Genomic DNA, 26,408 nt, shown 5'->3' with positions numbered 1-26,408 from the left:
CTGAGCCAGGATGGGGCCGTTAACCTGGGCCTGTTCCCGGGAGGGAGGGAGGGAGGGAGGGAGAAGCCCCGCAGCTGCAAACCAGGGAGCTGACAATGATTCTGAAGGGTTTGCGGATCCACAAAGTGTTTCCAAATCCTCCCAGCCACCGCCTAACGCTGACTCCGCTTCTCCGGGACAAACAAGCGCCAAGGACAGCAATGACACTGCGCATGCTCCACATCACAATGCCCGGGGGCTGATTGACGGCAGCTCCGGACCAATAGGAAGAGGGAGCGGGGCTGGTGGACCGAGCGGGAGCGGCTGGTCCTCCAACCAATCGGAATGAATGAGGGGCGGGACCTGAAGCATGCGCAGTGCGGGTAATGGCGACAGACGGACGGTTTTAACTTGGAAGCGAGAGCAATACGAGGTAGGGGGCGGCGCGCGGGGAATGATAAATGTGGCGGGTGGGTGGAGAGGCTTTGTAAACATGTTGTTCAAACCCAAATCCCGGAAATGAACTTCCCGGTCCCTCCCCTTTGTACCAAATGGAGCGGCAGCTTGTAGTGTTAGACCCGGGCTGACTGCCGCCATTGAGGCTGCATGTGGGAGGCCGGCAGGGATTGTGATCGGAGAGTGAAGCCCTGACGTCACAATGGAGTGGGTGAGGGTGTGACGTCACAATGGAATGGGTGAGAGTGTGACATCACAATCGAATGGTTGAGAGTGTGACGTCACAATGGAATGGGTGAGGGTGTGACGTCACAATGGAATGGGTGAGAGTGTGACGTCACAATGGAATGGGTGAGGGTGGGACGTCACAATGGAATGGGTGAGGGTGTGACGTCACAATGGAATGGGTGAGAATGTGACGTCACAATGGAATGGGTGAGGGTTCCAGATGAGCTGAGACTGGGCTGGAGTCGGGCGATGGCACTGACATGTGACCCGGTGGCACAGTGGTTAGTGCAGCTGCCTAACAGCGCCAGGGACCCGGGTTCAATTCCAGCCTCGGGTCGCTGTCTGTGCAGAGTTTCTACATTCTCCCCGTGTCTGTGTGGGTTTCCTCCGGGTGTTCCGGTTTCCTTCCACAGTCCAAAGGGCCCTGGCAGATATATTTAAAATGTTGGTATCCACGGGTGAGGTGCCGGATGATTGGAGGATAGCTCATGTTGTTCCGTTGTTTAAAAAGGCTCAAAAAGTAATGTGGGAAATTATAGGCCGGTAACTTTGATGTCAGTAGCAGATAAATTATTGGAAGGAGTACGAAGAGATAGGATCTGCAAATAGTTGGATAGACAGGGACTTATTCGGGAGAGTCCAGCTTTGTGCGTGGTCGGTCATGTTTAACCAATCTATTAGAGTTTTTCGAGGAGGTTACCAGGAAAGTGGATGAAGGGAAGGCAGTGGATGTTGTCTACATGGACTTCAGTAACGCCTTTGACAAGGTCCCACATGGGAGGTTAGTTAGGATGGTTCAGTCGCTAGGTGTACATGGAGAGGTAGTAAATTGGATTAGACATTGGCTCAATGGACGAAGCCAGAGAGTGGTAGTGGAGGATTGCTTCTCTGATTGGAGGCCTGTGACGAGTGGTGTGCCACATGGATCAGTGCTGGATCCATTGTTGTTTGTCACCGATATCAATGACCTGGATGATAATGTGGTAAATTGGATCAGCAAATTTGTTGTTGATACAAAGATTGGAGGTGTAGTGTTTAGTGAGGAAGGTTTTCAAAGCTTGCAGAGGGATTTGGACCAGCTAGAAAAATGGGCTGAAAAATGGCAGATGGAGTTTAATGCAGACAAGTGTGAGGTATTGCATTTTGGAAGGACAAACCAAGGTAGAACATACAAGGTAAATGGTAGGACACTGAAGAGTGCAGTAGAACAGAGGGATCTGGGAATACAGATACATAATTCCCTAAAAGTGGCGTCACAGGTAGATAGGGTTGTAAAGAATGCTTTTGGTACATTGGCCTTTATAAATTAAAGTATTGAGTAGAAGAGATGGAATGTTATGATGAGGTTGTATAAGACATTGATGAGGTTGAATTTAGAGTATTGTGTGCAGTTTTGGTCACCTAATTACAGGAAGGATATTAATAAGGTTGAAAGAGTGCAGAGAAGGTTTACAAGGATATTGCCGGGACTTGAGAAACTGAGTTACAGAGAAAGGTTGAATAGGTTAGGACTTTATTCCCTGGAGCGTAGAAGAATGAGGGGAGATTTGAAAGAGGTGTATAAAATTATGATGGGTATAGATAGAGTGAATGCAAGCAGGCTTTTTCCACTGAGGCTCGGGGAGAAAAAAACTAGAGGACGTGGGTTAAGGGTGAAGGGGGAAAAGTTTAAAGGGAATATTAGGGGGGACTTCTTCACGCAGAGAGTGGTGGGAGTGTGGAATGAGCTGCCAGATGAAGTGGTGAATGCGGGCTCACTTTTAACATTTAAGAAAAACTTGGACAGGTACATGGATGAGAGGGGTATGGAGGGATATGGTCCAGGTGCGGGTCAGTGGGACGAGGCAGAAAAATGGTTCGGCACAGCCAAGAAGGGCCAAAAGGCCTGTTTCTGTGCTGTAATATTCTATGCTTCTATGTGCCGGTTAGAAAGATTGGCCATGATAAATTGCCACTTGCGATCAGGGGGTTAACAGGGAAATATGTGGATAGGGCCTGGATGGGATTGTTGTCGGTGCAGGCTCGATAGGCTGAATGGCCTCCTTCTGCACTGTATTTTATTATTCATTATTGTTAATTAATTACTATTAATGCTTCTATGAATGAAGGTGGTCTTGATGATGATGTGGACATGTGGCTGGAAGCTCATCTTGGGATGAACTATTTCACCCTGGTTGTGAACAGCCTGGTTCAGCCTCAGACAGTTGCCAGGAGGAGAGATAAAGTTGTTGGCGAGGGAGTGGAGTTTGTAGTGGGGACTGAACACAATGGGTTCAGTCTTCCCAGTATTTATATGAAATAAATTTCTGTTCTTTCAGTACTGGATGTCAGACAAGTCAGGATGGTGTGTGGGTTGGAGAGGAACTTGGAGCTGATGGTGTTCACAGGGTTTGGAAATTTTGTCAAAGTTCCTGTTGAGTTGCAGATGTATAAAATCTCTCTCCTCACCTCCGGCCTCTCCTACTTCTCTCTGTTTCCACTCAGAGTGTGGAGATGCCGGCGTTGGACTGGGGTAAGCACAGTAAATAATCTCACAACACCAGGTTAAAATCCAACAGGTTAATTTGTTAGCATAAGCCACTAGCTTTCGGAGCGCTGCCCCTTCATCAGGGGAGTGGGAGTTCTGTTCACAAACAGGGCATATAAAGACACAAACTCAATTTACAAGATAATGGTTGCAATGCGAGTCTTTACAGGTAATCAAGTCTTAAAGGTACAGACAATGTGAGTGGAGAGAGGGTTAAGCACAGGTTAAAGAGATGTGTATTGTCTCCAGCCAGGACAGTTAGTGAGATTTTGCAAGCCTAGGCAAGTTGTGGGGGTTACAGATAGTGTGTCATGAACTCAAGATCCCGGTTGAGGCCGTCCTCATGTGTGATTGACAGATCCATGCTCACTGCTTCTGCCCTGGATGCAGAGAGCTGAAAATTTCCATGCAGGCTGCCAGACAGATAAATGTCTACATTACTGGAGTAGAAATGTGTGGAATATACAGACTGGATTCACTTCCTTTCCCTTCAGTTGCTGCAAGTCCCCAATTTCCCCCAGAATGAGAAGAGAAATGGAAAGGGGGAAACATTGATTTCCTCCCAGGTGTTGTACAGAGGAGGAAGTTTCACTCTGAAGCTCATTGGTCAACTTCCACATTGTGATGTCACAATGGAGCCCTGCCTGAATCAGCCAATAGGAATCACTCTGCTCCGCGGTGACGTCTCCGGGTTCCAATCGCAGGCTCGGGGCACGGACCCGGGAGACCCGCCCCCCACCATTGTTCCCCTCCCCCTACACCACATCGAGCCAAGGTTTCCAGGCAACCGGCTGACGGCTCCGGACAGAGCGAGAAGCCGCTCGGTGAGCTCCCCCTCCCCCCGGCCCGGGACTGCGCATGTGCGGGGGAGAGGGGAAGCTGCACATGTGCTGGGGAGAGCCCACCCTCTGATCTTCATACTGAGGTGTTGACCAATATCTTTAACTTCTTAACCAACTATCTACCACTGTTTGTTGATTGGCCAGACCTCCTGTTCACAGATTCGGGTATCTCAGCCGCTGAACACCAGCGGTGCTGGAATAAGATTAATTCTAACTCATTCTGAGTAAATATTCTCACCAGGTCCTCTGTTGGGGCCCTGCTAAGCAGCTTTAATGGTCCGTGATTGCAGAAACTGAGCAGTCACAGGAATGTGGTCAAGATAGTCCAGTCCCATAATGCCTCACATTCAATCTGCTGTCCTTCAATTATAACAGAATATGTGGCTGTATGTAGCTGCCTCAGACATGGTTAACCCCAACACTGCCTTCCTGAACTGCTACAATGCCTGAGGTGTAAGTACACAGTAAGAAGTCTCACAACACCAGGTTAAAGTCCAACAGGCTTATTTGGTAGCAAACGCCACTAGCTTTCGGAGCGCTGCTCCTTCGTCAGGTGAGTGGGAGTTCTGATCATAAAAAATCCTGTTTTGTGATCAGATCTCCCATTCACCTGACGAAGGAGCAGCGCTCCGAAAGCAAGTGGCGTTTGCTACTAAATAAACCTGTTGGACTTTAACTTGATGTTGTGAGACTTCTTACTGTGTTTACCCCAGTCGAACGCCAGCATCTCCACATCGTGTAAGTACATCCACAGTGATATTAGGGAAAGATTTCCAGCTACACATTCCAGACTTTCACTGGACTGAAGGTGGATTCCAGATTGATATATTCCATTCAACCACACCCAAGGTGAGTTATTCCAATTCCTTTATTGTCCAGGACAATATATTCACAATATCTTTAAAACAGAATTTAAACATTCCCATTTGATTTCAGGTATTAACATATTCTGTTAGTTTGTTCTTTATTGTCAATGTCAGGCTGGGGTTGTTCCTCTTGGAGCAAAGGAGGTTGAGGGGAGATTTGATAGAGGTGGACAAGATTCTGACAGGTTTAGATAAGGTGGACAAAGAAAAGCTGTTCCCATTAGTTGATGGGACAAGGATGAGGGGGGACACAGATTTATGGTTTGGGTCAGAGATGCAGGGGCGGATGTGAGGAAGAATATTTTGATGCAGTGAATGGTAATGACCTGGAACTCGCTGCCTACGAGGGTGGAGGAAGTGGAGACAATAAACAATTACAAAGGAAATTGGATGAGCATTTGGGAAGTTTCAAACAGAAATAGTAACTCTTAACTTCCTCACACCCTGTCACTCTGTGATCCTTGTGAAATTTGAAACCAGGTATTCACAACAAGACTCGAAGAGCATCAGCCCACTGGAGGCAAAGTCATGAGACCGGTCAGTCCAGCAGAAAGAAACCCTCCGACCCTCCCCATTGACCAACTGTGAGAATGAACAAAATGCAGTCCTGGATGTAATTGAGAGCAGAAACAATAACAGCAGAATCCAACCCCTGGAATCACTCGTGAACTTGTTGGTGTCTCAGCAGCTGGGATGAAATTCTGAACCCTTTTTATACACTCAGCAGGTGAACGGTTTCTCCCCAGTGTAACCTCACTGATGTCTCAACAGGTGGGATCACTGAGTGAATTCCTTCCCACACTGAGAGCAGGTGAACGGTTTCTCCCCAGTGTGAACTCGCTGGTGTCTCCGCAGGTTGGATAACTGACTGAAACCCTTCCCACACTGAGAGCAGGTGAACGGCCTCTCCCCGCTGTGAATGCGCTGATGTGTCCGCAGGACGGATGACTGAGTGAATCTCTTCCCACACTGAGAGCAGGTGAATGGCCTCTCCCCAGTGTGAACTCGCTGGTGTCTCTGCAAGGCGGATGACACAGTGAATCCCTTTCCACACTGAGAGCAGGTGAATGGCCTCTCCCCAGTGTGAACTCGCTGGTGTGTCTGCAGGTCAGATGACCGAGTGAATCCCTTCCCACACTGAGAGCAGATGAATGGCCTCTCCCCAGTGTGAATTCGCTGGTGTGTCCATAGATTGGATAACTGGTTGAATCCCTTCCCACACTGAGGGCAGGTGAACGGCCTCTCCCCAGTGTGAATTCGCTGGTGTCTCTGCAAAGTGGATGACACAGTGAATCCCTTTCCACACTGAGAGCAGGTGAACGGTCTCTCGCCAGTGTGAATTCGCTTGTGTGACTGCAGGTGGGGGAACCGAATGAATCCCTCCCCACATTGAGAGCAAATGAATGGCCTCTCCCCAGTGTGGTTGCGCCGATGAGCATCCAGCCGACATGGTGCTCTGTATCTCTTTCCACAGTCCGCACATTTCCATGGTTTCTCCATGGTGCAGGTGTCCTTGCCTCTCCCTTGGGTGGACAATCAGCTGAAGCCTCATCCACACACACAACAGTGTACAGTCTCTCCCCGCTGTGAATGGTGTGATATTTATTCAGGCTGTGTAACTGGTTAAAGCTCTTCAATCAGTGCACTGGAACACTCTCACTTGAATGTGGAAGTGTGTTGGTGCTTTTTCAGTCAGATTGATGTTTGAAATCTTTTCAAATCTTCCAGATTCAATGGCCGATGATATTCAGGTCCCAAGGAATATGTCTCTGTCAGATCTAGACGTGACGTTCGAGATTTTAGCCTGTGATTCCTCTTTCAATATCCTGTAAAACAAGTTGACACAAGTCATCAGTGTCAGTACAGGATCGAAATTCAGAACAGACAATTCCAGTTTCTATGAAACATTCTTTCTCTCTCAATCCCCAAAAGCTGTAAATCTCCATCCCACACACTCTCCCTCCATTCTCACTCTGCTGTATCTAATATTCACCCTCCCAATTCTCCTCAAGGTGCTGATTGAGGCTGATTGACAGATCCGTGCTCACGGCTTCCTGCCGAGAGCTGAAAATCTCCATGCAGGCTGCCAGACAGATATATGCCCATATGACTGACTAAAAATGTGAGGAATATACAGACTGGATTCACGACCTTACCCTTCAGTTGCTGCAAGTCCCCAATTTCCCCCAGAATGAGAAAAGAAATGGAAATGGGGAAACATTGATTTCCCCCCAGATGTTGCCCAGAGGAGGAAGTTTCACTCTGAAGCTCATTGGACAACTTCTGCATTGTGACGTCACGATAGAGCCCTGCCTGAATCAGCCAATAGGAATGTCGCTGCTCTCCGGTGACGTCACTGCGGTTTCAATGCGCAGGCCCGGCCGTTCCTACCCATTTTTCCCCTCCCCCTCCTCCAGCCAAGGTTTCCAGGCAACCGGCTGACAGCTCCGGCCAGAGCGAGAAGCCGCTCGGTGATCTCCTCCCGCCGGCCCGGACTGCGCATGTTCAAGGGAGAGGGAAGCTGCGCATGTGCGGGGGAGGTGCCCACCAGCTGAGACATACTGAGATTTTGACCAATGGGAAGAGTTGGAGGACCGCAAGGAGTCTGGTCCTCCAGCCAATCAGAGCTCCCATTGTCTGAATGCGGAAGTCGGTTGGCCAATGAGCTTCAGACCAAACCTCCTCCTCTCAGCAACACCTGTGAGCAATTCCAAAGGTGTTCTGTCAGTATATTAAGAGCAGGAGGTATCGCTTCTCGGCCTTTTGGCTAAGATCCAGTGTAGTATTGACATGCTGTGCTTGGTTGAAGTCATTTGGTTACATTTTAGCTTCAATTGAAGCAGTTTTTAAAAGCGGCATCTCGGAATGCACAATGAATAGTCAGATCCTCGGAGGTAGAGAGGATCAGCGGGACCTTGGTGCGTATGATCATAGATCTCTGAAGACAGTAGGACAGCGACATAAGGTGGTTCAGAAGGCTCGTGGCATACTTGCCTTTATTAACCGAGGCATTGACTATAAGGGCAGGGAGGTTATGATGGAGCTGTATAAAACACTGGTGAGGCCACAGCTGGAGTACTGTGTGCAGTTCTGGTTGCCACACTATAGGAAGGATGTAATTGCACTGTAGAAGGTGCAGAGGAAATTCCCCAGGGTGTTGCCTGGGCTGGAGTGTTTCAGCTATCAAGAGAAACTGGATAGGCTGGCGTTGTTTTTCTTGGAGCAGAGAAGGGTGAGAGGGACCTTATTGAGGTGTATAAAATTCTGAGGGGCACAGATGGAGGGGGACAGGAAGGAACTTTTCTCTTTAGTAGAGGGGGCAATAACCAAAGGCATGGATTTAAGTTCAGGGGCAGGAGGTTTCTTGAAGATGTGAGGAAAAACCTTTTCACTCAGACGGTGGTGGGAATCTGGAACTCACTGCATGAAACATTTAAGAAGTATTTAGATGAGCTCTTGAAATGCCATAGCATACAAGGTTACGCACCAAGAGTGGAAAATGGGATTAGAATAGAAAGGTGTTTGATGGTCGGCGTTAACACGATAGGCTGAAGAGCCTCTTTCCATGCTGTCAAACTCTATGACCACCCTCACAGGCAGCAAGTTCAAGACTATCATCAATCACAACCCCCTGTATCTTCACTAACTGAAACAATCCATTTAAAACATTCTTAGTCGAGGAAAGTAGCCATATTTCTGTTATTCTCCTGCATGGAGATTTCCAGCTCTCTGTGTCCAGGACAGGAAGCAGTGAGCATGAATCTGTCAATCAGCCTCAATCAGCACCTTCAGGAGAATTGGGAGGGTGAATATTAGATACAGCAGAGTGAGAATGGAGGGAGAGTGTGTGGGATGGAGATTTACAGTTTTGGGGAATGAGAGAGGAAAGAATGTTCTATAGAAACTAGAATTGTCTGTTCTGAATTTCTATGCTGTACTGACAATGGTGAATTTTTCAAACTCGTTTACAGGATATCAGAAGGTGAGGATTTACAGACAAAAACTCAAAACAAACATCACGTCAGCATTCAATTTATCGGGACCTGAATATCACTGACCTTTGATTCTAGAAGGTGAAATGTTTCTCTGTTCTGTCTGCTTCAGAAGATTCTCAACATCAGTGTGACTGGAAAAGCACCGAGACTCACACACACCCGAGTGAGAGTGTTCCAGTGCACTGAGTGTGGAAAGAGCTTTAACCAGTTACACAGCCTGAAAATACATCGCAGCATTCACAGCGGGGAGAGACTGTACCCGTGTTCTGTGTGAGATTTAACTGATTGTTTAACCTGGAGAGTCACAAGGACACCCGAACCATGGAGAAACCGTGGAAATGTGGGGACTGTGGGAAGGGATACAATGCCCCATCAGAGCTGGAAACTCATCGACGCAGTCACACTGGAGAGAGACCGTTCAGCTGCTCTGATTGTGGGAAGGGATTCACTCAGTCATCCCACCTGCAGAGACACCAGCGTGTTCACACTGGGGAGAGGCCATTCACCTGCTCTCAGTGTGGGAAGGGATTCACTCGGTCCTCCCACCTGCTGAGTCACAAAGTCACTCACACCAATGAGAGACCCTTTAAATGTACTGACTGTGGGAGTGGATTTAAAAGTTCTCGAGAACTGAAGTCTCACCAGCGCATTCACACTGAGGAGAGACCGTTCAGCTGCTCTCACTGCACAAAAATGTTTAGAACGACAATCCACCTGCGGAAACACCAGCGAGTTCACACTGGGGAGAGGCCGTTCACCTGCTCTGTGTGTGGGAACGGGTTCACTCAGCTATCCATCCTGCTGAGACACAATCTCATTCACACCAATGAGAGACCCTTTAAATGTTCTGACTGTGGGAGCGGATTCAAAAGCTCAGTGGATCTGGTGTCCCACCAGCGCATTCACACTGAGGAGAGACCGTTCAGCTGCACTCACTGCACAATGAGATTTAAATGGTCATCTGCACTGCGGATACACCAGCGAGTTCACACTGGGGAGAGACCGTTCGCCTGCTCTGTGTGTGGGAAGGGATTGACTCGGTTATCCAACCTGCAGAAACACCAACAGATTCACAAATGATTATCGAGTTGGTTTCTGCTGTTAATCACATCCAGCACTGAACCACGTTCATTCTGACAGTTGGTGAAGTGGAAGGTTGAAGGGTTTTCTTTCTGCTGGACTGGTTGGTTTCACCCCTCTGCTTCCAATGAGCTGATGCTCTTTGAGCCTGGGAGAGCACATTTCCAATGAAATAAGAACACAGAAAATTACATCACAAGAACAGGCCCTCCAAGCCTGCACTGATCATGCTGCCTGACTGAACCACAACCCCCTACCCTTCCGGGGACCATATTCCCCTATTCCCATCCTATTCATGTATTTGTCCAGATGCCCCTTAAAAGTCACTACCGTATCCGCTTCCACTACCACCCCCGGCAGCGAGTTCCAGGCACCCACCACCCTCTGTGTACAAAATCTGCCTTATACATCTCCTTTAAACCTTGCCCCTCGCTCCTTAAAGCTGTGACTCTTCCACCCTGGGAAAAAGCGTTTGACTATCCATTCTGTCCATGCCCCTCATAATATTGTAGACTTCTATCAGGTCGCTCCTCAACCTCTGTTGTTCCAGTGAGAACAAACCAAGTTTCTCCAACCTCTCCTCATAGCTAAACAAACAAATAAACAAAATGATCCACAAAATCTGACGAAAGACATTTATTTTATCCTGGATAGTAAATAGTGTTTTTCCTCCACTGCAAGTAGATCTAAAATAAATACAGAAAGAACTGGAAAAACACAGGTCTGGCAGGCATCTGTGGGGAGGGAAACTGAGTTAATGTTTCACGTCCAATGTAACTCTACTTCAGAACTAGAGGGAGAAATGTGATGGGTTTGATACTGATGAGAAAGGGGGAGGGTCAGGTCGAACAAAAGGGAAAGTCGGGGATTGGTTAGAGGGCGACGAGATTAAATGTCAAAAATGTCCTGGAATTAAAGGCAAAGGGAGAGGTAATGGTTGTAGTGAAGAAAGAAAGCAGTTTTGTCACTAGATTAATTGTATCCTCAATTACTTGCCCCATTTTCTGTCATTATCAGGAATACAATAGAATAATTTCACACCATCCCTTTATCTGATTCTATACAATCCCTGTACAAATGTTGAGGCTAATCAGAGCTGGAAGGTCTCTCTCGCCAGTACATTTATCTTCACTGCACATTCTTTACATACACAGCAATTAAACTTTTACATTTGACTGCAAATAAAACTCAATCTTTCATTATAACTACTGATTCATTATTGATTCATTAACATTAACTCAATTATGGCTCACTACTTATTCACCCATCTGTTACTGACTGGTAGCTAATTGTTAGAGTAATCTTTAATGAATACATTTGGTTAATACAAGATACAATGGTTCAAAAATATACTTTGTGAAAGACACAAAGCTTTCTTACTAATCTTGATCAGGTTGAACAATCAGCCTCATTATTGAGCCAGACTTTAGCAGAATATAGTGTCCTCTAACTTATCAAAATTATTGAAGAATTCCTTAATTCCTTGCTCAGCAGTGTCTAGAGGCTTTTAGCTTTATGATATAAAGTTCTCATCACATGTTAGAGTTTAACATGGCTTCCTTGACCTAGTTATATTTAACTGTTAATACAGATGAAAGTGATCATTTTCATTTCTGAGGCACCCCTACAGTTTCCCACATCACAACAGTGACTACACTTCAAAATAACTTGACCGTAAAACACTTTCCAAGATCTTGTGGTCATGCAAGAAGCTGCAGAAATGTAATTTCCTTTTTAGAAATAGTCCCCAACTTGGATACATCACACTCAGTCCGCTCATGGAGATCATTAATAAAGACTGAGTCTCAATTTTGAGTGACAACTGTCACTCCATTTCCAAATCCTCTGTGAAAATCCAAACACAATATGTTGTGAAATTATTTGTTTCAAAACAGAATGAGTTGTTGTGATTTGGAATTCACTGCCTGAAAATTGTGCAGGAAGCAAATTAAACTGGATCTTTCAAAAGGGAATTGGACAGATTCGAAATGAAATATGGGATTAATGGAAGAGCTTGTTCAAAGGGATATCATGGGTACAATGGCTGGAATGGCCTCCTTCTCTGCTCTCAGATTCATTTTCATTTGATGAAAGTGGTAAATATCTGGAACCCACTTCCGGCAAAGGGGAGAAGCAGAGATGATGGAATCTTTCCAAAAGGAAATTATATGGGCAATTGAGGGAAATAAACCTACAGGGGTACGGGGATAGAACGGGGCAATGGTTTGATTCACAGGGAACCGGCATGGACTTAATGAGCCAGATGGCCGCATTCGCGACCCTAATTCTTGACTGATCTAAAGAGAGTATAACCTGATGCGTGACCATAAAGCAAATGAAGACAACAGCAAAGGCTGATGGTTAGAAGAGCTAACTCTGTATCAGGCTGAGTACTGTGGGAGGATCAGGCTGAAGGAGTTCTGCACTGAGGAATGGGCACAGGAGCTCATTGATTGGGGGCAGTCGCTCTGCCTCGAACTGACATTGAGTGAACATAGACCCCTGTGTGTTGTGCTCCTGAGAGAAATGCCACCCCCTGAGAGAGGCATGACTCCCTCAGCCTTTGTGACTAAAAGACAGTGATCCATATGACCATAAGATATCAGAGCAGAATTAGGCCATTTGGCCCATCGAGTCTGCTTTGCCATGCAATCATGGCTGATATGATTCTCATCCCCATTCTCCTGCCTTCTCCCCGTAACCTTTGATCCCCTTATTGATCAAGAACCTATCCATCTCTGTCTTAAAGACACTTAATGACCTGGCCTCCACAGCCCTCTGTGCAATGAGTTTCACTTTCGCCACCCTCCTCTCAAGAAATTCCACCTCATCTCAGTTTTAAAGGAGTGTCCCTTCACTCTGAGGTTATGACCTCGAGTTCCAGTCTGTTCCACCAGTGGAAACATCCTCTCCACGTCCATTCTATCTCGGTCTCTCAGTATTCTGTAAGTTTCAATTAGATCCCCCCTCATCCTTCTGAACTCCATCGACGATAGACCCAGACTCCTCAACTGCTCCTCAAATGACAAACCCTTCATTCCTGGGATCATTCCTGTGAACCTCCTCTGGACCCCCTCCAAGGCCAGCACATCCTTCCTTAGGATGGGGCCCAAAACTGCTCACAATATTCCAAATGGGGTCTGACCAGAGCCTGATACCCCCTCAGCAGTACATCCCTGCTCTTGTATTCTAGCCCTCTAGAAATGAATGCTAGCATTGAATTTGCCTTCGTAACTGCCAACTGAACCTGCATGTTAACCTTAAGAGAGTCCAGAACCAGGACTCCCAAGTCCCTTTGTGCTTGAGATTTCCGAAGCCTTTCACCATTTGGAAAATAGTCTATGCCTTTATTCTTCCGACCAAAGTGCATAACCTCACACTTGCCCACGTTATATTCCTTCTGGCACTTCTTTGCCCATTTGCCTAGCCTGTCCAAGTCATTCTGCAGCCTCCCGACTTCCTCAACACTACGCGTCCCTCTACATATCTTTGTATCATCCGCAAATTTAGAAAGGGTCAAGACCTTCAAGTTTTTAGGTGTCCAGATCACCAACAATCTGTCCTGGTCCCCCAATGCTGACACTATAGTTAAGAAAGCCCACAAATGCCTCTACTTTCTCAGAAGACTGAGGAAATGTGGCATGATGTGGAGATGCCGGCGTTGGACTGGGGTAAACACAGTAAGAAGTCTCAGAACACCAGGTTAAAGTCCAACAGGTTTATTTGGTAGCAAATACCATAAGCTTTCGGAGCACAGCTCCTTCGTCAGATGGAGTGGATATCTGTTCTCCAACAGTGCACAGACACAGAAATCAAGTTACAGAATACTAATTAGAATGCAAATCTCTACAGCCAGCCAGGTCTTAAAGGTACAGATAATGTGGGTGGAGGGAGCATTCAACACAGGTTAAAGAGATGTGTATTGTCTCCAGACAGAACAGCTAGTGAGATTCTACAAGCCCAGGAGGCAAGTTGTGGGGGTTACTGATAATGTGACATAAATCCAACATCCCGGTTTAGGCCGTCCTCATGTGTGCGGAACTTGGCTATCAGTTTCTGCTCAGCGACTCTGCGCTGTCGTGTGTCGTGAAGGCCGCCTTGGAGAACGCTTACCTGAAGATCCAAGGCTGAATGCCCGTGACTGCTGAAGTGCTCCCCCACAGGAAGAGAACAGTTTTGCCTGGTGATTGTCGAGCGGTGTTCATTCATCCGTTGTCGTAGCGTCTGCATGGTTTCCCCAATGTACCATGCCTTGGGACATCCTTTCCTGCAGCGTATCAGGTAGACAGCGTTGGCCGAGTTGCAAGAGTAGGTACCGTGTACCTGGTAGATGGTGTTCTCACGTGAGATGATGGCATCCGTGTCGATGATCCGGCACGTCTTGCAGAGGTTGCTGTGGCAGGGTTGTGTGGTGTCGTGGTCACTGTTCTCCTGAAGGCTGGGTAGTTTGCTGCGGACAATGGTCTGTTTGAGGTTGCGTGGTTGTTTGAAGGCAAGAAGTGGGGGTGTGGGGATGGCCTTGGTGAGATGTTCGTCTTCATCAATGACATGTTGAAGGCTCCGGAGGAGATGCCGTAGCTTCTCCGCTCCGGGGAAGTACTGGACGACGAAGGGTACTCTGTCCACTGTGTCCCGTGTTTGTCTTCTGAGGAGGTCGGTGCGGTTTTTCGCTGTGGCGCGTCGGAACTGTTGACCGATGAGTCGAGCGCCATATCCTGTTCTTATGAGGGCATCTTTCAGTGTCTGGAGGTGTCTGTTGCGATCCTCCTCATCCGAGCAGATCCTGTGTATTCGGAGGGCTTGTCCGTAGGGGATGACTTCTTTTACGTGTTTAGGGTGGAAGCTGGAGAAGTGGAGCATCATGAGGTTATCCGTGGGCTTGCGGTGCAGTGAGGTGCTGAGGTGACTGTCCTTAATGGAGATGCGTGTGTCCAAGAATGCAACCGATTCCGGAGAGTAGTCCATGGTGAGTCTGATGGTGGGATGGAACTTGTTGATGTCATCATATAATTGTTTCAGTGATTGCTCACCATGACTCCAAAGGAAGAAAATGTCATCGATTTATCTAGTGTATAGCATCAGTTGAAGGTCCTGTGCGGTGAAGAAGTCTTGTTCGAACCTGTGCATGAAAGTCGTGCTTGACGAACATGTTGGATTTTTATGAAGATGTGACGAGGGCGGTTGATGGAGGAGAACCGGTGGATGCGGTGTTTTTGGATTTCCAAAAGGCGTTTGATAAGGTGCCCCATAAAAGGCTGCTGAAGAAGATTAGGGCACACGGAGTTGGGGGTAGTGTGTTAAAGTGGATTGGGGACTGGCTATCCGACAGGAAGCAAAGAGTCGGAATAAATGGGTGTTTTTCCGGTTGGAGGAAGGTAACTAGTGGCGTGCCGCAGGGATCGGTACTCGGGCCGCAACTGTTTACCATTTATATAGATGATCTGGAGGAGGGGACGGAGTGTAGGGTAACGAAGTTTGCAGACGACACAAAGATAAGTGGAAAAGTGAATCGTGTGGAGGACGGAGAAGATCTGCAGAGAGATTTGGACAGGCTGAGTGAGTGGGCGAGGATATGGCAAATGGAGTATAACGTTGACAAATGCGAGGTTATACACTTTGGAGGAAATAATAACAAATGGGATTACTATCTCAATGGAAACAAATTAAAACATGCTACCGTGCAAAGGGACCTGGGGGTCCTTGTGCATGAGACGCAAAAGCCCAGTCTGCAGGTACAACAGGTGATCAAGAAGGCAAATGGGATGTTGGCCTATATTGCGAGGGGGATAGAATATAAAAGCAGGGATGTCTTGATGCACCTGTACAGGGCATTGGTGAGGCCGCAGCTGGAATACTGTGTGCAGTATTGGTCCCCTTATATGAGGAAGGATATATTGGCATTGGAGGGAGTGCAGAGAAGGTTCACCAGGTTGATACCGGAGATGAGGGGTTTGGATTATGAGGAGAGGCTGAGGAGATTGGGTTTGTACTCGTTGGAGTTTAGAAGGATGAGGGGGGATCTTATGGAGACTTATAAGATAATGCGGGGGCTGGATAGGGTGGAGGCGGAGAGATTCTTTCCACTTAGTAAGGAAGTTAAAACTAGAGGACACAGCCTCAAAATAAAGGGGGGTTGGTTTAAGACAGAGTTGAGGAGGAACTTCTTCTCCCAGAGGGTGGTGAATCTCTGGAATTCTCTGCCCACTGAGGTGGTGGAGGCTACCTCGCTGAATATGTTTAAAGCGCGGATGGATGGATTCCTGATCGGTAAGGGTATTAAGGGTTATGGGGATCAGGCGGGTAAGTGGTACTGATCCACGTCAGATCAGCCATGATCTTATTGAATGGCGGGGCAGGCTCGAGGGGCTAGATGGCCTACTCCTGCTCCTATTTCTTATGTTCTTATGTTCTTATGAAGATGTTGGCATATTGAGGTGCGAATTTGGTCCCCATGGCTGTTCCGTGTGTCTGGATGAAGAACTGATTGTTGAAGGTGAAGATATTGAGGTCCAGGATGAAACAGATGAGTTGTAAAATTGCATCTGGAAACTGGCAGTTGACGGCATTGAGTACTGAGGCCGTTGCAGCAATGCCATCATCGTGGGGGATGCTGGTGTAGAGTGCCGAGACATCCATTGTGACGAGGAGTGCTCCTGGTTCAACTGCTCCATGTGTGTTGAGTTTCTGTAGGAAGTCCGTAGTGTCGCGACAAAAGCTGGGGGTTCTTTGTACAATGGGTTTCAAGATGCCCTCGACATAGCCGGAGAGGTTCTCGGACAGGGTTCCATTTCCTGAAACGATGGGACGGCCGGGTGTGTTTGCCTTGTGTATTTTTGGAAGGCAGTAGAGATCTCCAACGCGTGGAGTACGTGGGATGAGAGCACGGAGGGTGCTCTGAAGGTCCGGATCAAAGGTTTTGATCAGAGTGTTGAGTTGACGGGTGTGTTCTTTGGTCGGATCTGTGGGTAACTGTCTGTAGTGTTTCTCGTTGTTCAGTTGTCGGTACACTTCTTTGCAGTAATCCGTTCTGTTCAGTATGACGATGGCCCCTCCTTTGTCTGCTGGTTTGATGACAATGTTGCGGTTGGTCTTGAGAGCGTGGATGGCGTTGCGTTGTGCTTGGGTGATGTTCGGTGCTGTCTTGTGAGTGCGGCTGATGAATTTGGTGTTGACGCACCTCCTGATAGCTTGGGCATACATGTCAAGTCGAGGGCAGCGGCCTTCCGGAGGAGTCCAATTCGACTCTTTCCTCTTCGGTAGCACTGCTGGTCTCTCTGTCTGCTGATCCCGTTCATTAGCTGTCTCATTGTGTTCGGTGTTGACCTCTTGGGGTTTGTGGAAGAACTCCCGCAGCCTCATTCGCCTGCTGAATTCCTCTGTGTCTGCTGCGAGACTGATGGGGTCTATTTTGGTAGTGGGGCAAAAGTTGAGCCCTCGGCTGAGAACATTATCCACCCACATTATCTGTACCTTTAAGACCTGGCTGGCTGTAGAGATTTGCATTCTAATTAGTATTCTGCAACTTGATTTCTGTGTCTGTGCACTGTTGAAGAACAGATATCCACTCCATCTGACGAAGGAGCTGTGCTCCGAAAGCTTATGGTATTTGCTACCAAATAAACCTGTTGGACTTTAACCTGGTGTTGTGAGACTTCGAAATGTGGCATTTCAGATATGACTCTGACCAATTTTTACAGAAAGCATTCTTTCTGGTTGTATCACAGCTTGATATGGCTCCTGCTCTGCCCAAGACCACAAGGATCTACAAAAGGTCGTAGTGTAGCCCAATCCATCACGCAAACCAAGATTGTGTAAAACCAAGATAACATACAGTGAAAAGTTTTGTTTCTTGTGTGCTAAACAGACAAAACATACCATTCATAGAGAAGGAAATGAGAGAGTGCAGAATGTAGTGTTACAGTCATAGCTTGGGTGTAGAGAAAGATCAACTTAATGCAAGGGAAGTCCATTCAAAAGTCTGACAGCAGCAGGGAAAAATCTGTTCTGTTGGTACGTGACCTCAGACTTTTGTTTCTTTTTCCCAACGGAAGAAAGTGGAAGAGAGAATGTCCGGGGTGCGTGGGGTCCTTAATTATGCTGGCTGCTTTGCCGAGGCAGCGGGAAGTGTAGACAGAGTCAATGGATGGGAGGCTGGTTTGCGTGAGGGATTGGGCTACATTCACGACCTTTGGTAGTTCCTTGCGGTCTTGGGCAGAGCAGAAGCCAGACCAAGCTGTGATATGGGGCATCTGTAAAAGTTGGTGAGAGTCGCAGCTGACATGCCAAATTTCCTTAGTCTTCTGAGAAAGTAGACGAGTTCCTTGCACTGGGTAGTATTTGAGTCCAAGCTGTGAGTTTTGTGTTTTTTAATCAGTATTTTAGCAAGTGCTGAGTAAAAAGGCAGTTTCAATGGTTTTTGAATGTTCGAAGACAATCGGCTTCCAGAAAGTTAAAGGAATATTTCATTGATGAACCCTTCAGCATGCAGGTCAGCGGGAGCACCCCCGCACATGCGCAGCTTCCCCTCTCCCTTGGACATGCGCAGGCCGGGGGAAGGGGGCGATCACCGAGCGGCTTCTCGCTCTGTCCGGAGCGGCCAGCCAGTTGCCTGGAAACCTTGGCTCGAGGAGGTGCAAGGGGAGGGGAACAATGGGTGGGGGCGGGGCTCCCGGGTCCGCGCGGCGGAGATCCCACCCCCTGACCTTGGTGCTGAGGGGTTGACCAATGGGAAGACTTGGAGGACCGGAAGGACTCTGGTCCTCCAGCCAATCAGAACGCGGGCTTTGTGTGAATGAAGATTGATCTTCAGACAGACTCAAACCTCCTCCTGTCTCAAACATCTGTGAGTAAAACACTTTCTTTTCTCCCCCTTTCCATTTCTTTTCTCATTCTGGGGGAAATTGGGGACTTGCAGTAACTGAAGATAAAGGAAGTGAATCCAGGGAGGCTGCAGACTCTGGAAAGGTTGGCCCAGGTTTCTCTCTCTCTCAAACCAGAAAATGATCCATTTCTGCCCACTGTTTGCTGTTAGCCAATTTTCTATCCACGCCAATATGTTATCCCCACAGCATGAATTTTTATTTACTGCAATAATCTTTGATGTTTCACCTCATCAAATGTCTTCTGGAAATCTAAGTACAGCACATCCACTGATTCCATTTATCCAATTCCCGATGGGGAATTTTAGAAAATTAAACAACACATCAACGATCTCACTCTGTTAAGACCCGAGAATGGAGCCCAGCAGGACCCGAGGACTCATCAGCCCACAGCTCCAACAGTTTGCTGAGGACCACTTCCCTGGGAATTGTGCTTTTTCAGAGTTCATCCCACACTTCTGTTTTCTGATTTCCAGCTGTTTCTGAGTTTTAACTGTATCCTCTATTGTGAACACCGAGGCAAAATACTTGTTCCATTCATCTCCCAGCTCCTTATTTTTCATTTTTAATTGCTGGACTCACTTTCTATAAGACTCTTAAGAAATGAAGTAGGGCAAGTGACTGAAGTGTCAGTCGGAGAGCACTTTGTGTCCAGTGACCAGAACACTATTAGTTTTAAAATAGTTCTGGAAAAAGATAGGAGTGATCCACAGGTTAAGGCCCTAAACTGGAGCAGGGCCAATGTTGTGGGCATTAGGCAGGATCTAGCAGATGTTGATTATGTGAGTCTGTTTGAAGAGAAAGGAATGACTGGCTAATGCGAAGCTTTTAGAAGTGTGATATCAAGAGTCCAGGAGAAGTATATTCCTGCTCAGATGAAGGGAAAGAATGGTAAACACACAGCCATGGAGCATTAAACTTGCCTCGCAGGGCCCCTTGTATCAACACACAGGCAGCTGCTTTGTGAGACTGCGAGCAGCACAGACAACTCAGAGATAAGAGTGTCCTGAGAAGAGAGATTCATTGTGAAGGCTCAGGGACAGCTGATAAGATGTAAGAATTCTATTATTTTAATGAACATTCTTTCCTCTCTCGTTCCCCAAAAGCTGCAAATCTCCATCCCACACACTCTCCCTCCATTCTCACTCTGCTGTATCTAATATTCACCCTCCCAATTCTCCTGAAGGTGCTGATTGAGGCTGATTGACAGATCCATGCTCACTGCTTCCTGTCCTGGACACAGAAATCATAAGAAACAGGAGCTGCAGTTGGCCATTCAGCCCATCGAACTGCCTCAACCATTCATTGAGAATTGGCTGATCTACCGCAGCATCATTTCCCACGCTATCCCCCAGATAGAGAGAGAATAGAGCCAATGTTTCGAGTCTGCAGAGAGGAAGGAATGTTCAATAGAAACTTGAATTGTCTGTTCTAAATTTCTATCCTGCACTGACACTGATGACCTCTGTAAACTCATTTTACAGGGTATCGAAAGAGGAATCACAGGCTGAAATCTCAAATGTCACATCTAGATCTGACAGAGTCATATTCCTTGGGACCTGAATATCATCGGCCTTTGAATCGAGGAAAAATGGTTGTCCGGTCTGGTGACTTGAAAAGATTTCAAACATCAGTGTGACTGGAAAAGCGCCAACACATTGCCACACTGGAGTGAGTGTGTTCCAGTGCACTGAGCTTGAACCAGTTACACAGCCTGAATAAATATCACCATTCACAGCGGGGGGGAGGTGTGGGGGGACTGTTCTGTGTATGGACGAGTCTTCAACTGAAGAGAGAGGCAAGGACACCTGCACCATGGAGAAACCATGGAAATGTGGCGACTGTGGGAAGAGATACAGATACCCATCCCTGCTGGAAGCTCATCGGCGCAGCCACACTGGGGAGAGGCCATTCACCTGCTCTCACTGTGGGGCGGGATTCACTCGGTTGTCCCAGCTGCAGGCACACCAGCGAGTTCACACTGGGGAGAGACCGTTCACCTGCTCTCAATGTGGGGAGGGATTCACTCAATCATCCAGCCTGCAAACCCACCAGCGAGTTCACACTGGAGAGAGGCCCTTCACCTGCTCTCAGTGTGGGGAGGGATTCAGTCAGTTATCCAGCCTGCAGGCACACCAGCGAGTTCACACTCGGGAGAGACCATTCACCTGCTCTCAGTGTGAGAAGGGGTTCAGTCAGTTATCTAACCTGCAGACGCACCAGCGTGTTCACACTGGGGAGAGACCGTTCATTTGCTCTCAGTGTGAGAAGGGGTTCAGTCAGTTAGCTAACCTGCGGACACACCAGCGAGTTCACACTGGGGAGAGACCGTTCATCTGCTCTCAGTGTGAGAAGGGATTCACTCATTTATCCAGCCTCCAGACGCACCAGCGAGTTCACACTGGAGAGAGACCATTCACCTGCTCTCAGTGTGGGAAGGGATTCACTGATTTATCCACCCTGCGGAGACACCAGCGAGTTCACACTGGGGAGAGACCGTTTATCTGCTCTCAGTGTGGGAACAATATTTACATGATTCCAGGATATTTTACTAAACATGCAGGAATTTTAATCCGGATACAATTCACACATGTGAGAATGAGAGTTTTAATTTGTAATGGTTATTTAAAATTTGGGACATGTGAAATGATTCTGACCAATCCTGTGTTGGATTAAACTTCCTGTCAGGTCCAAAGATTTATTGCTGACATAAGAATGGTTAAAATGCTGTGAGAATTATAAGTTGAAAAGGAGAGATTATTAAATAGAAATGATTCCCAGACCATGTGGTCATTAGATTAAAACAAAGGAAGGGTGCTGACATCCATTTGAGAACTTTTAATCCACCCCTTTTCAAACTGAGGGAGTCTATGTACAAAGAAAACCCCAAGGATGGTAGATGAGGGGGTCTGGAAAACATCATGATGGGGGCACCTATCTGTTCACGAGATGCTCACAAAGCCCCATGATGCCCAGGTACTAATTTGATTGCACCTATATATAATGTATGTAATCTATCACCATTCTGATTGGATTGTGTCCAGCCGGGATGGGCTGAGTAACTGGATAAGAATTGATGATATTCTGTGTTGGGTGGAGTTACACATGGTCAGCCCCTGTGGCTTCTCCCCGCTGGCGTAACTCAATAAACTGTTTGTCGATTGAATCAGGTTTGAGTGTTGAATGATTCTTCTGAGTTCATTCCCCCCCCAACACACTGGGTACATTGCAAATTCATCCTTGGGTGTGGCCTGATCGGCCGTGGTCCAGACTACATGTGGCCCTTGGGGGGCCTTTCATGAATCACATGTTTTTGCTTGTTGTAGATGCACATTCAAAATGGTTGGAAGCAGAGATCATGAGTAATATTCCAGGGCAATTAGGACTAAAACTGGGCGGCATGGACAAGTTGAGCCGAAGGGCCTGTTTCCATGCTGTAAACCTCTATGACTCTAACTACCTTTTTTGTGGCCTGAAGTTCCCACAATTGGAAAGCAGCCAGATTAGTTAAATAGACAGCATTAATTGTGAGACAATTAAATAATAAATGATTCATTAATACAAATGTTATAAAGGCTGGAAATGTAAATTTGAACACAAGTTTATAACGTTTAGAATTGTAAACACATTAAGAATGGTTAAAATGCTGTGGGAATTATAAGATGTTCCCTTCTCATGCTGACAGAATAAAAAAAGCTGAAAGGACTTGTTAACCTTGACTGGAGGGAATGAATTGGCTCCTGTTCAAGATGTCTCAACATTGAATGACTGATGTGAACCAATTATCGGTCGACACTTTCTTTTCTCCCCCTTTCCATTTCTTTTCTCATTCTGGAGTTCAATTTTTAACTTCCAGGTCACCACTCGCTGCCTCAATAAAAATCCTCCTCACATTCTTCATGTCTCTCTAACCAGGTAATACAGTGCATTACTGTACGGCAGGGCAAGGTTTACAATTGGGGGAGAGATAATTATGATGCGATTAGGCAAGAATTAGGGGGCATAAGTTGGGAACAGAAACTGTCAGAGAAAGGAACTAATGAAAAGTGGAACTTTTTCAAGGAACAAATACTGTGTGTCCTTGATAGGTATGTCCCTGTCAGGCAGGGAGGAAATGGCCGAGTGAGGGAACCATGGTTCACGAAAGAGGTGGAATGTCTTGTGAAAAGGAAGCGGGAAGCTTATGTAGGGATGAGCAAACAAGGTTCAGATGGCTCGATTGAGGGTTACAAGTTAGCAAGGAATGAGCTGAAAAAGGGGCTTAGGAGAGCTAGGAGGGGACATGATAAGTCCTTGGTGGGTCGGATCAAGGAAAACCCCAAGGCTTTTTACTCTTATGTGAGGAATAAAAGAATGACCAGGGTGAGGTTAGGGCCGGTCAAGTACAGTAGTGGGAACTTGTGTATGGAGTCAGTAGAGATAGGCGAGGTGATGAATGAATACTTTTCTTCAGTGTTCACCAAGGAGAGGGGCCATGTTTTTGAGGAACAGAAGGTGTTACAGGCTAATAGGCTGGAGGAAATAGATGTTCTGAGGGAGGATGTCCTGGCAGTTTTGAATAAACTGAAGGTCGATAAGTCCCCTGGGCCTGATGAAATATATCCTAGGATTCTTTGGGAGGCAAGGGATGAGATTGCAGAGCCTCTGGCTTTGATCTTTGGGTCCTCGCTGTCCACGGGGATAGTGCCAGAAGACTGGAGAATGGCGAATGTTGTTCCTCTGTTTAAGAAAGGGAAGAGAAATGACCCTGGTAATTATAGACCGGTTAGTCTTACTTCGGTGGTTGGTAAATTGATGAAAAAGGTTCTTAGAGATGGGATTTACGACCATTTAGAAAGATGCGGATTAATCCGGGATAGTCAGCACGGATTCGTGAAGGGCAAGTCGTGCCTCACAAATTTGATTGAATTTTTTGAGGAGGTAACTAAGTGTGTTGATGAAGGTAGGGCAGTTGATGTCATATACATGGATTTTAGTAAGGCGTTTGATAAGGTCCCCCATGGTCGGCTTATGATGAAAGTGAGGTGTGGGATAGAGGGAAAGTTGGCCGATTGGATAGGTAACTGGTTGTCTGATCGAAGACAGAGGGTGGTGGTGGATGGAAAATTTTCGGATTGGAGGCAGGTTGCGAGCGGTGTGCCGCAGGGATCAGTGCTTGGTCCTCTGCTCTTTGTGATTTTTATTAATGACTTAGAGGAGGGGGCTGAAGGGTGGATCAGTAAATTTGCTGATGACACCAAGATTGGTGGAGTAGTGGATGAGGTGGAGGGCTGTTGTAGGCTGCAAAGAGACATAGATAGGATGCAAAGCTGGGCTGAAAAATGGCAAATGGAGTTTAACCCTGATAAATGTGAGGTGATTCATTTTGGTAGGACTAATTTAAATGTGGATTACAGGGTCAAAGGTAGGGTTCTGAAGACTGTGGAGGAACAGAGAGATCTTGGGGTTCATATCCACAGATCTCTGAAGGTTGCCACTCAAGTGGATAGAGCTGTGAAGAAGGCCTATAGTGTGTTAGCTTTTATTAACAGGGGGTTGGAGTTTAAGAGCCATGGGGTTATGCTGCAACTGTACAGGACCTTGGTGAGACCACATTTGGAATATTGTGTGCAGTTCTGGTCACCTCACTATAGGAAGGATGTGGAAGCGCTGGAAGGAGTGCAGAGGAGATTTACCAGGATGCTGCCTGGTTTGGAGGGTAGGTCTTATGAGGAAAGGTTGAGGGAGCTAGGGCTGTTCTCTCTGGAGCGGAGGAGGCTGAGGGGAGACTTAATCGAGGTTTATAAAATGATGAAGGGGATAGATAGAGCGAACGTTCAAAGACTATTTCCTCGGGTGGATAGAGCTATTACAAGGGGGCATAACTATAGGGTTCGTGGTGGGAGATACAGGAAGGATATCAGAGGTAGGTTCTTCACGCAGAGAGTGGTTGGGGTGTGGAATGGGCTGCCTGCAGTGATAGTGGAGTCAGACACTTTAGGAACATTTAAGCGGTTATTGGATAGGCACATGGAGCACACCAGGATGATAGGGAGTGGGATAGCTTGATCTTGGTTTAGATAAAGCTCGGCACAACATCGTGGGCCGAAGGGCCTGTTCTGTGCTGTACTGTTCTATGTATGCACATGGCGTAGACCATTCCTTTACAGGAATTCCTGAAACACCTCACTTGTAAACAGAGTGTCGTTATCTGAAACAAGCCAATCTGGTAACCCAGGGCTTGTGAAAATTTGACAGAGCTTCTCAATTGTCACAGGAGCTGGAATATTACTCATGATCTGTGCTTCCAACCATTTTGAATGTGCATCTACAACAACCAAACACGTGATTCATCAAAGGTCCCCCAAAGTCCACATGTCTGGACCACAGTCTATCAGAACACCCCCAAGGATGAAGTGGTAATGTACCCAGTGTGTTGGGGGGAATGAACTCAGAAGAATCATTCAACACCCAAACCTGTGATTCAATTGACAAACAATTTATTGAGTTACGCCAGCGGGGAGAAGCCACAGGGACTGACCATGTGCAAATCCACCCAACAAAGAATATCATCAATTCTTATGCAGTTACTCAGTCCATCCCAGCTGGACACAATCCAATCAGAATGGTTATAGATTACACACATTACATAGAGGTCCAGCAAAATTAGTATCTGGGCGTTATGGGTCTTTGTGATCATCTCATGGACAGATAGGTGCCCCCATCATGATGCTTTCCAGACCCTTTATCTACCATCCTTGGGTTTTGTATATAGACTTCTTTTGTTTGAAATGGGGTGGATTAAAAGTTCTCAAATGGATGTCAGCACCCTTTGTTTTAATCTAACGACCACATGGTCTGGGAATCATTTCTATTTAATAATCTCTCCTTTTAAACGCTTTTCTTCAGTATCCAATTCCAAAATTTTCCTTTTCTTTGTGTTACTTGCGTCAGGAATAAATCTTTGGACCTGACAGGAAGTTTAACCCAAGGTCAATCCAACACAGGATTGGTCAGAATCGTTTCATATGTATCAAATTTTAAATAACCATTACAAATTAAAACTCTCATTCTCACATGGGTGAATTGTATCCGGATTAAAATTCCCACATGTTTAGTAAAATATCCTGGAATCCTGTCTCTGGCCAGTAAATATGGCTCCAGGTTCATAACTTCTGAACAAAAAATGCTTTATTAATCACACTTCCTTTTTTAAAAATCTGTTTGATTTAAATCACAGACAGAAAACCTCAAAGTGTGAAGCGTTCATCCCACAAATATCATCCACACACAAACAGAGAAAGTTAACATGTGCTTTACAACAACAAGAACCAAAATTAATTCCTTAAGTGTTCTTGTGATCCTGTTTTTAAACTTCCAAAAATGCCTTTAATTAAAGACTCAAGGTAAGGTTAATTCTCCAGAAAGATAAACCTGAACAAATGTAGCCCAAAACAATAATAAAACACATCGACAAACATCCACATAAAACAAACAAAACACACAGATGCTCACAGCTCATAAATTTCAAACAATGAATCCTCAGCATTCTCTCTCGCAGCTATAGCTTCTTAAAG

The 26,408-nt window shown here is 46.5% G+C and overlaps 3 protein-coding genes across 3 annotated transcripts in view; 1 reads left to right on the top strand and 2 right to left on the bottom strand.

Moving 5' to 3' along the window:
* LOC144483360 (uncharacterized) overlaps positions 1–26,408 on the bottom strand; it is a 461,390-nt gene that overhangs the window by 247,486 nt on the left and 187,496 nt on the right. The gene's annotated exons all lie outside the window — the stretch shown is intronic.
* The window catches only part of LOC144483355 (uncharacterized), an 87,624-nt gene that overhangs the window by 46,786 nt on the left and 14,430 nt on the right, over positions 1–26,408 (bottom strand). The gene's annotated exons all lie outside the window — the stretch shown is intronic.
* On the top strand, positions 351–26,092 carry LOC144483317 (uncharacterized). The gene is made up of 4 exons (XM_078202036.1): positions 351–412; positions 8,870–9,824; positions 20,690–21,411; positions 26,072–26,092. The coding sequence occupies exons 2-4, from the start codon at positions 9,215–9,217 to the stop codon at positions 26,090–26,092; spliced, it is 1,353 nt and encodes a 450-aa protein (XP_078058162.1). The 5' UTR covers positions 351–412; positions 8,870–9,214.

Source organism: Mustelus asterias, unplaced genomic scaffold (assembly GCF_964213995.1).
Source record: "Mustelus asterias unplaced genomic scaffold, sMusAst1.hap1.1 HAP1_SCAFFOLD_63, whole genome shotgun sequence".
Taxonomy (NCBI): Eukaryota; Metazoa; Chordata; class Chondrichthyes; order Carcharhiniformes; family Triakidae; genus Mustelus; species Mustelus asterias.
This window is presented reverse-complemented; position numbering and strand designations above follow the sequence as displayed.